The sequence below is a fragment of the Scardinius erythrophthalmus genome, assembly GCF_964197995.2.
Source record: "Scardinius erythrophthalmus genome assembly, chromosome: 7".
Taxonomy (NCBI): Eukaryota; Metazoa; Chordata; class Actinopteri; order Cypriniformes; family Leuciscidae; genus Scardinius; species Scardinius erythrophthalmus.
In genome coordinates this window covers 6,911,830-6,923,065 of record NC_138227.1, presented here as the reverse complement: position 1 = coordinate 6,923,065, position 11,236 = coordinate 6,911,830, and the positions used below count along the sequence as shown (strand labels likewise).

Genomic DNA, 11,236 nt, shown 5'->3' with positions numbered 1-11,236 from the left:
ATGAAATAGAGCGGAGACTGCGAGCCAGGCCTTCTCGTCCAACATCAGTGCCTGACCTCACAAATGCGCTTCTAGAAGAATGGTCAAAAATTCCCATAAACACACTCCTAAACCTTGTGGAAAGCCTTCCCAGAAGAGTTGAAGCTGCAAAGGGTGGGCCAACTCCATATTAAACCCTACAGATTAAGAATGGGATATCATTAAAGTTCATGTGCATGTAAAGGCAGACGTCCCAAAACTTTTGGCAATATAGTGTATCTTCTGAACAAACTATACACAGAAAAAAACAGGCAACTGACCTGTGTCCTGAAACCAATCAATACTGAAATCAAGGGTCAACAATCCCCTACACCCACTCAGTGAGAGTGAGAGAGTTACAGTAAATGTTTGTTTATATTTGCAAATCCCTCGACCCCTTCCTAATATGGTGTCTGAAAATATTTTAGCATTAAAATAAGTCAAATCTTTTAGATGAGCAATTAAACAATACATATATTTACTTGAGATCCTACACCATGATGAAGATTTGCCATGTTTGTTTTTCTGCCTGTTGTTTGTAACATTGTAGACTTCCCGATATATTATTGTGAGTTCTTTTGATTTTTAGGAATAATAGTATGTCTCGTACTTGGCTGTGATGGGATGAGTGAAGTTTCTGACTTCTCAATGACTTTGGTTAAAGTGATTTGTTATTGATATTTGTTTGTTTTTCAAAAATGTGGTTGTTGTTGGTTGATCCAGTTCAATTAATAATGACAATTAATGAGGACAAAATAAATATTCTACAGCATGAGGACATACAATGGATATAAATTGCCATCTTAACAAACTAAAAGCTTATAACTTGATTATAGAATTATTCATAATTACTATAACTGTAACTCTTTTCTTACTAATTTCAAGACATTTCTTCACATTCTGTAACTCTAAACTTGAAACAATATCTCACTTGTTTTTTGAACGAGATTATGCAAAGAAGTATCTTGGCTTATTTTCTCATCTTAAAACAAACATATTTTTTATTTTTGAAACAACAAATGTACGGTTTTTGATTTGGGATTTGGGGACTTAAAGATTAGGATTTAGATTTGGCAAAATAAGGGATATCCATTCACGTATATACAATATCCAGAGACACATTATTATAAATGATTCATAAAAACGATAAATTAATAATTAATAATTAATAAACAGGCTCGGCGTGAAGATCAGGCTTGGCAGGGCTGGCGTGGAGCGCAGGCTCGGCAGAGACCTCGACGGAAAGAGACTCTGGAATGGTGGTTTTGGCAGGACAAGACCCCTATCGGCCGATCTTCTTGGCCCTCCGTGCTGACATGAGTGGTGAGTCCATCACGCTGGACATTAATCTAGAACGTCTAGAGACCGATCCGGTGATAGGCCTGATGGGTGGCGTGAAGATTCTCAGGCTTAGAGTTTGCGGGGTTCTTCCTCCGCAAGGCCCACAGTAAATGACGAACCGCTCAAGGAAAGGGCCAAGTCAATATACTGTTCAAGAGTCCCGTTAGGGTCATGTAATGGCATACGGTAGTTGAGTGACTCAGATAGTCCTCTGCGAAAAAATATCATTAGACATACCTCATCCATGTAAGTCAGAGGAGCAAGCTCCAAAAAGTCCATTACATAATTCTCGATGGGTCGATCTCCTTGACGGAGACGGAAAATTTGTGCTGCTGGATTCATCGATGGGTCTGGGTCTTACTTGGCTGCTGGATCTGTGTTGGCGTAGGTTTCTGTCACAAACTGCTCGGAGACCAGAAAGTTTAGATCCAAATGCAGCTTTAATCAGAAGGGTACAATCCATACACGTAAACAAATGAACAGGCAACAAGTTCAAGTCCAGGTAGGCAGTCCAAACAAACAAACAAACAAACAAACACACAAGGCAGGGGACAAGGCAAACGGGTAATCCAGAGGCAGGCAGAGAGTCCAAGAAACCCAAATACAGGGAACCGAAGAAATGCTCAGAGATGCAGTGCAACACATACAAAACTACGCCGTGATTGAATGTGAAAACCAGGCTTATAAGAGGTGAGCTAAACAAGGTAATGACAAACAGGTGAATGTGATCAGTGAAGATGAGTCCGAGCAGTGAGTATGGGAAATGTAGTTGTGAGGGAAAATGACAATCTGAAATGGAGTGCCCTCTGGTGGTTCTCGAGGGCACTCCAGCTGATGACCGTTACAGAGTGGACTGTTTATTGTAGTCTGCTTTTTGGTTTATTGGTGAGTGTTTCTACTGTTTTCTCTTTTTAAAATTGTGCAATTTGCTTGATTTATGAAATGTCCTGTTTAATGCCTTACTGTATGTATTCATATGCTTTTATCTGGCACAATGTATAAAAGCAATAAACACTTAAATCTTATTCCTGGATTCTCTTTTTATGTTTGTTTAAAACGGGGTCATAAAGAACATTTTCATGAATGGTTCTACAAATAATCTTATAAAGTGACATGAAGAACTGTTATAGGCTCTTTTAAGAACTTATGAGGTGGGTTCTTGCAGTACCAAAAAGGGCTTTTTATGTCACATAAACAAGGTTATTCAAGAAACCTTTCAGGTTCTTTTCACTGTGAAAACACCGGCTTTTTTTGTCACTTTTATTTTTAAGGGTGTACAGTGTCTCAGAACAAGATTTTTTAAAAAGCAGAGCCAAGATGAGAAAAAAAAAAAAAAAAAAATCACAAGATATAATAGTAATAACCTCGTCTGATTCTGAAATGTTGCCATAGCATGTAGCTACTACACATTCAACAGTTCAACCAGCTCACCATAACTTGTTTTCAACACTTTTATTAATCATATGCATTGTGAATTGATAAGTCATGATCTCAAGAGACGTAGCCAAAAACTGATTAGGATTTGGGGGTTTGTTCAAATTTGGAATGATGGATTGGAAATAATTTTGTCCAGGATAAAGAATAAACATTATAATATTAAACATTAGAGAGTTCCAACATCTTTATTCAAGCTGAACTATAAGGTGACGCTCTTCAGCTTCATCCACAGTGGAAGAAGTACTCGGCCTCCGACTGATCACCTGAAGGAAAAGGAAGATGTTCACATTCGTACAACAATGGAAACATGGATTAAATCTGAATAAACAATGTGCATCACTTGATCAAAGCATTCAACACTGGCATATTAAATCTTACTTGTTTGGTAGTAATCGTACACTTTAATCACAGCTGGCTTGAGATTCTTCACTTGAAAAACCTGTTTTGTTTGTATCTGGAAATTCACTGGAATATTTTGTGTGATCTACAGGAGGAAACAAACTCATCAGTCATGGACATTAAAGACATAAAGACCTAAGACATAAAATCATATGAATGTTGCTGTTTTCTCACCTCCTTCAAATACACAATGACACGATCATCTTTAGAATCGACCCGTTCCACAGGTTGTCTGTACATTCCCCAAAAATCTTTAAGCTGTGGGGAAAAAGTGCTGGTTAATTTCTAAAAAGAGAAACTCTAGAAATTTGTACACATTTTGTGATGAATCACTCAAACGCACCATTGATGTATCAGCTGTGAATCCAGATAAGAGTTTAATATCCACAATGACCATGTTAGTCCTTTCCTGTAGACCATCATATCTGGAAAACAGCAAATGAAAAGGTTCTTAAATGCCTCATATAAATGTACAAATAAGAGAGAACAAAAGCCAGTATAATTACCAAGACACATGCAAAGTTTTAATCACTCAAATCACTCATAATGTGTCAATAATAAAAATGTTGTATCTCAAGTCAATGTGTAGTGTTTTAACTACTGAGATACGCCGTTTCAGTTTATATTGCTTTTGTGTTTATTAAGATGTTAAAAATATTCAGAAAACATTTATTTGTTAGTTAATCTTAAGTCATGATCATGTTCTAGTCTTTTGACTTAAAGTCCTCCTGTGGTGAAAATCAAGCTTTTAATGTTGTTAATATGTGTATATGGTGTTTTTAATATGCTTTAAGACAAACCACGTGAAAATTCATAAGTCAACACCTGAATATTTTCTCCTTAAAACTGCAGTGAACCAAAGACTCAAAGTCTCAAAAACACGGTTTAAAATCGCTGGTGTTTCTGACGTCACAAACTACCTTGTAACCAATCAGATCAACGTGTGATCGTCAACGAGTGGATCTATGAGCTACTGTGAGTGAGTGGAGGCGGGGCTCGTTTGCATATTCATAGAACCGCGTATACTCGATGAGGCAAAGGTGTAGAGTTACATTCAAGCCGTTTTAAGGCATGAAGAATTTAAAGATGAGTTTTAAGGGATACAATTATTGACTACATGGGGACTTTAAATACAAATTCTCTTACTTGACAGTGAAGTTCAAAATGAAATTTTGTCCCAATGTTTTGCAATCTCCCTCAATCTTAGCATCAATGCTCAATGTTTTAGCCTCAGTTGGAGTGGGAATGTTGTAGAACTGAGACATCTGAGAGAGTCAACACAAAGAAAAACACATTCATAAATCATCTTACAGCAGAATAACCACCCTGACAGCAACATAAAGTCAACTCAGATCCGGCCCACATCTGATACGCGATGAATCCAAATGTACCAGATGTGGCCCGGATCTTGGCCGACACTATGTTGCTGGTCTGGGCATAAAATGCCAAGAGAGAAAGTGAGTGTGAGTAAATGAAGCTGAACGCACTACAGACCTGCACAGACACACAGGCTGAGCCCTTCACTTCAATGCTGTATGTGGCTATAAGTTTCTGCAGCTGCTTCTCCTGGTACAGTAACTTGTTGTCCGGATTGATATTAAAGTGGAGAGTGTCTCCTGCTGACCGTACCGTCACTGTGCTGGAGCCGTCAGAGCTGAACACTTTGGTGGCGTACAAAGACAGAGCCTGAAGAGCCACCACTGTGTCCTGGGAAATAAATGTGTTCAGTAATGCCACTTTTACTCATTCACACCAGCAATAATGAGTTTGATTGGAGAGGTTTGAGTAACCTGTGTGGAGGAGAATCCTCCATAAGCATTCTGCTGCTTCACAAGCCAGCTAACAATCCTGTTAGCATAGCCCAGATCAGCTGTAGTGACTGAATCTGCAGTGAGAACAGCAAGCAGCACATATGAGCTGATCTCCACTGCCAGAGAATCAGAGTCATCAGCAGAGCCAGACTGAGACCAGTGGAGAGAAGAGCCTTAAGGACAAAAGACACACGCGTGACTCAAGGAGCATGATTAAAACAAAAAGGTAACACTTTAGAAAACTGTTCCATCATTAATGAATAACTACACAAGAACAAATGAGTAACACACTATTAACATTCTAGTTACTATTATTATTATATCTGTGGAATACTTGATTCTGATTGGTCAATAGCACATCCAGTGGTGTGTTATTGCTCGATAACAACCGCTGAAAACACAGGCTCAACAGGCTTTCTTCATGGAAGTTTTGCTTTTGGTGAGCTAATAAAATATTAAAACTCAGTCGAATCAATATTTTGTGTACGGTTATTTAATTATGCCATCCAGTCTCGTGGACTCACTCTCTCGTTTCATTCAAACGCAGATGCTGCCATTTTGCGAAAAAAATTTTGTACACTGTTGGATTATTAGACAACAAACAAGTACGATTTTAAAACAGTTTCATGAAATCAAAATCTCTTATCCCCATAATTATTTATGTGGTGAAATGCTCAGGCATGAAAACAGGTCAGGGGTAAAAAAGGTGAGAAGGCGGCATACCCAGCCCCCCCCCCCCCAAATAAATGTAATGAGTGAGTAACGCGTGACAGTTAACACGAACAGATGAAATTAGTACAAATTTGTCATTTATTAATAGAATTGAACTATACTCCACAGTGATGAACACCCCCCCAAAAAACATGTAAGCTGCATTGACATAGTATTAGGCTACCAGTGTTTCTCACAGGATTTTTGGATCACTGTGATGAGTGGACCTCTGCCACTCTAGGGGGGTTCGGGGGCATGCTCCCCCGTAAGAAAATTTTGTGCTTTTTAAATGTTAAATTCATCAATCTGGTGCAAATTAAACAAAGAAAAATTCAAAACTCTTTTAGTTACAGTGTCTGTCTACATTACTACTACAATAATAGTTATAATATTAATCCCATGATAGTAATAGCCATATATTGTAAAACAAATGCACTGAAAAATAAAGGAAACTTTCATAATTAGTTTTGTACTAATTTCTATACTAACTTAATCAAGAAAAGAACCAATGGGCCGCTGATCTACTCATTTCATCGGGTGTCAGAGAAAAAAAACTATTTACTACTACTATTTATCACGCATTAAAAATGCCCCAAACCAGTCGTCTGTATGATAATCTGAAACAAGGACTGTCCTGCTTCACTTCACAGATGCTGAGTGAAAGGAGAATTATAGAATGAAAGGATACTCATTTATATGACACTTTATTCATCACGAGAACAGCTCGTTCAGCTCGTCATACGTCGTCCTTTCAGTTTCGGTTTTCAATCGATCAAGTTTTTTCACGTTCTCTCGATAAACCACCCCTTTCAATCCAATCGAAATTATTTGTAATAGAGCTGACACTGTGAGTTTTTAACGGGTAATGTTAAAGCCCTACTTGTTATTAATGTTTTTATGAAATATCTCTAGTGAATGCATTATCATATCACCGTATTATTTACCGCCATGCGAGCCACAAATTAAAGCTTGGCGAGCCACTTGAGGCTCGCGAGCCGCGCAATGAATAACACTGCACTAACTGTTACTTGTTTCCTGCTCGCTCAGCGCTGACGGCGCCCGCGCCCGCTCGCGATATTATCTCGCCCACTTCTATGTCAAAATGTAAAAATAATTACATTGGCAACATCGCTGTCTGTATCTGACAGGACAGTTAACATTGTAAGCTAACTTACCTCAGGCTTGCTTTCCGACGTGCGGTTCTATGTTCGGCAGTGTGTCCAGTTGTCAGACTCGCGGTGTAAAAGACTTTGAAAACATTTCTGCCCGTTACTCTGACTCGTATTGGCTGTCATGTTTCGGCATTAGGAATGATGATTGTTTTTTAAAGCTGCGAAGTTTATGGTAACTTTATAGGGGATAAATGCTGGCCTCGACCTCGACCCCCCCCCCCCACCCCCATTCAATATTTTCTCATCGGATCTGCACAAATCACGTAGGTGACCCTTTTAGGTTTTAAAACGGCGAATTTCGCCGAAAGGTGAGGAGTTTTCATGCCTGAATGCTGTGTAATAAGTAGTATGACTGTATACCGTATCTCTTAAATGTCCGTCTAATTTGAACTTGTCGTGCTAGCAACAGCTCTAAACGCGAAACCTTTGCGTTTAAAGAGCTAGTTAAATATTTTGAATTAGATCAATATTTCGTGTCTAATTATTTACTTATGTGGCAAGTAGTCGTGTAATAAGCAGCATAATGCACATTCAGCCGTTTGTTATCTCAGAATAAACCCCTTCTGGCTCACGCAAGACCCTCCTGATCATCCTGTCGGGTTTATTCTGAGAGAACAACCAGCATTATACATTATCTTATACTTAACTAACAAGAAACTCTAATTAATAAATTAGTAAGAAATAGTTGAATGTGGTAGTTCACTATTTGCTAATCAGTAACTACTACTTTTTCATAACTCACAGAGGACTACAAGGAACTACTGTAAACAGGTTCATAATTAAAGGTGCTATAAGCGATGTCGGGAGACGTAACTTCTTGTTGACATTCGAATTGTTGTCAAACAAAATGGAGGCTAGCTAGACCCTCCCTCCTCCTCCTCATCCCATCTCGTCCTTCCTCCTCCCCGGCATAAAGGAAAGTCAAAGTAGTCACTAACAAAGTTGAGTTTTACTGATACTTCATTCAATGTGTAATGTCACCAAGTTAGATAAATGCTTTTATATATTGCAGAACAGAATGCAGAAAAAGAGAAACATTATCTTAAAATTGTTTCGCCACCTGAGGTTAATAACTATAGCTCCCATACAAGGACGCAATAATAGCAATAAGGGACTGTTCGTTTTTTATTTAAGGGGCCACCGGAGGAGTTTTGAGATCTGTAGTCAAAAAATACATGACCCTCCCTTCGCCAGCAATACATTTTTCTATGACCCTCCAAAATGATTGTGAAAAAAGGCATGACCCTCCCTGATAATTTATTGATTAGCCTACTTCTGTACTGGTTTGCACTTGGCAAAGATGTTCAGATAGCCATTGTTTTTTTTTTTTACAACCATAAACTCTTGCTTTCTCATCTTACTAGGGCTGTAACGATAGACCAAACCTACAATTCGGTTCGTATCACGATTTTTGAAAAAAATCATGTTTTCGGTGCTGATGCGGTGTGACGCGTTCAACATGTGGGTGGCGCTGCCAATAAAGCATCTAAAAGCTGTCACAAAGAACCAGCAAAAGTAATGAATATGTCAAATATAGCAAGGAGACATTTTAATTGTTTATTAATAAACAAGTGTCTTCTGTGTCGACTGCAAAGATTAAGTTGACGATGCGTCGTGATCTTCGCAGAACGCGCCAGAGAGAAATGCACATTTCATACGGATTACATAAGAGAACAGTCTGTTTTCTTTCGTTTTGAATTGTTCTGTTTAAAAGTAGACATTTCAAGCTTTCTATATATTTCTCAGGTCTGTGAGGCAAGTAGCCTACCTTACGCTGAGTTTCGGTTCATTTATGAGACGAGAGTCCAGTTCACTCGCCGGCGCATCGCTTGTCATGATTATCTATTTTCTACTATATTTACTATTACTATTTATTAAATCCAGGCAATTGGTTGATGAAACATTGATTAAAATTAAGATACAATTAATAAAAAACGAAATTCACTTTAAAGACAGGCTTTGTGCTTTCTGTTTGAGGTCTGTGTGATTTTTTTTAAAGTCGCTTTCAGAGCAGTCATGTCTGTAATGGAGAACTGGAGAAGTCATGTCACGCCCTTAACATTGTTTGTTTGTTTTTTCACATAAATGCGAACACGAAAAATAAAATAAAACGAATATTTTATGTTCTGTGGAGGCCGACCATCCGGTGGGTATACATCTTTTGGTTTGCGCAGTGTAATTCATAGAATTACTAAAAAATATTTTGCCACCTAAAAGTTAAAGATTTTTTGTGTCATGTCAAATGTGTATTTCCCTCATATTAAATATAAAACTCATGTGTAGACTGACATTTTTCTAATGTCTTGACTCCTTTATTAAGGAAGTAAGAACAGCAAGCAGCACGTTTCAATATATTGGTATTAAATGCATTTTCTGAGAATTTATCCTCAACTATTTTTTTGGTGTAGGTCTATGTATTTTATTATGTTAACTTAAATAATAGGCTACTAATAGTAATTTAAAGATGTGGTAGCCCTACATCTTACACATCACACTCCACTGTTATGGTGGCAATTTCAGTAGATTTACTCACTAACATTATTGTGGAAACAAAATAAGGATGGAAACTAAAATATGGTAGTATCGCGCAACAGCGCACATTCTATCAGCTGCAGTTCTGGCGCCTCAAGCCTTGTTTATACTGGACGCAGCCGCAAGATTTTTTTTTTTTTTTATTTTTTTTTTTATTGCATAACAACATACATATACAGAGGAAACACAATGTATTATTATCTATTACATTCATAATAGCATCAAAGAAACAATAAAATTAAAATAAAATAAAAAAATAACAGGGGAAAAAATAAAAAATTACAAAGAAAAGGATTCAAAAATTTTATACATCTGTTTTGCTTTTTTATTTCTAACATCTTTTAGGGCTTCAATATAATGTTTAAGCTCAATTTTAAATAATATAATGTTAGGTTTATTATTTGTCCATTTCTGCTTATGTATATGGTATTTTCCATACATAATTATTAAGTTAACAACAAAATTTTGTTCCACACTCTTATGTTTGTATAACAAAAATATATCTTTACCAGATAGTTGAATCTTTAATTTTGTGAATTTAAATATCAGATATTCAACATCAATCCAAAACAGTTGGGTAAATACACATTCAAAGAATAAGTGTTTTATTGATTCTTCTTCTGTATTACAAAAGTTGCATGTAGTTTCCATGTCTCTAAAAAATCTTGAGACTACTTGTCTCACTGGATAAATCAAGTGAATAATCTTATATGTAATTTCTTTAACTTTATTGGTCAGACAGTATTTACTGGGTAAGTTCCAGACCTCTTTCCAATCAATCTGATTATACATTGAGTTCCAAAAAGGTTTGCATTTAGGCAATAACGTAATCCTACATAATTCTCTAATATAAAAGTTGTTAAACTTTTTATCTATAATTTTCACGCCATCAATACTTAACTGATTAGTAGTATATATGGGGATAGCTTCGGAAGATATATTGCCTGATAAAAGTTGAATAAGGCCACTAGGAATGGCATCAAAAACCACTGCAAACTCTTTAGCCGCTACAGGGATCTTATAATAGTTAAGGAATTCACAGTAATTAAAAAGATGTCCATTATTCTTAAATAACTGTCTGACCAAAATTATACCGTTATTGTACGCAGCCGCAAGATCGCGAGGCGCGCGCGGCAAAAATGACGTCATTGCGGAGTGGGCGGTCTCGCGCGTTGGGTTCGCAAGACCGAATTTCGCCTGGCGGTGTGCACGGCACTTTTTGTAACATCGCGCGCGGCGCCGCATCCGAAGATGAACGATTTCGAGGCGAATCTGGCCGAGCTTGAATTTCTCACCACACCGGCACCCAGTTTACACGTCTAAATTAGTTGCTTACATTTAAAAAATGAGCATACAATAGCATAAAAAGTATTTTTAATGAACATAAAGGTCCATGTTTAATAAAAATGTTCACGAAACTTAAATGTTTAGTGAAATTAGAAAATATGTAAGAGATTGTTAATTTATTTATGTATACACATTCTCATATCCATATATTTTGTTTTATTGTCACTAGTAATAATCTCAGGGTTTAGCCTACTGGGGTTTACACTATTCTTTTTGTAGTGTGGTATTGGTGGCGGTGTACTAAAATAAACATTGTCACGTGTGTATAGCTTCTTCTTCTAACCGCTGATTCCTGATGGTTTAGAGGATAATTACTTGAGTCGCCCCCTATCGTTTCAAAGAATAGTACACCGGCGAGCGCGTCAAGTATAAACGCCTCGTCCGTTTGCGGAGGTGCGCGCGCAGTCTGCGGAGACTCGCGCTGCGGAGCCAGGCGAAAGTATAAACAAGGCTTCAGTCCCAATACTC

The 11,236-nt window shown here is 37.5% G+C and overlaps 1 protein-coding gene across 3 annotated transcripts in view; it reads right to left on the bottom strand.

The window, feature by feature from the left end:
- Positions 1-1,783: 1,783 nt before the first annotated feature.
- The window catches only part of LOC308693960 (alpha-2-macroglobulin-like), a 72,661-nt gene continuing 63,208 nt past the window's right edge, over positions 1,784-11,236 (bottom strand). For all 3 annotated transcript variants that reach the window (XM_081371152.1, XM_081371153.1, XM_081371154.1), the window contains 7 exons: positions 4,986-5,179; positions 4,690-4,902; positions 4,342-4,460; positions 3,539-3,620; positions 3,370-3,453; positions 3,175-3,280; positions 1,784-3,059 (listed from right to left, as the gene is read on the bottom strand). In XM_081371152.1, coding sequence (XP_081227278.1) covers positions 3,019-3,059; positions 3,175-3,280; positions 3,370-3,453; positions 3,539-3,620; positions 4,342-4,460; positions 4,690-4,902; positions 4,986-5,179 — 839 coding nt within the window. In that variant the 3' untranslated portion in view covers positions 1,784-3,018. The remainder of the gene's footprint in view (positions 3,060-3,174; positions 3,281-3,369; positions 3,454-3,538; positions 3,621-4,341; positions 4,461-4,689; positions 4,903-4,985; positions 5,180-11,236) is intronic.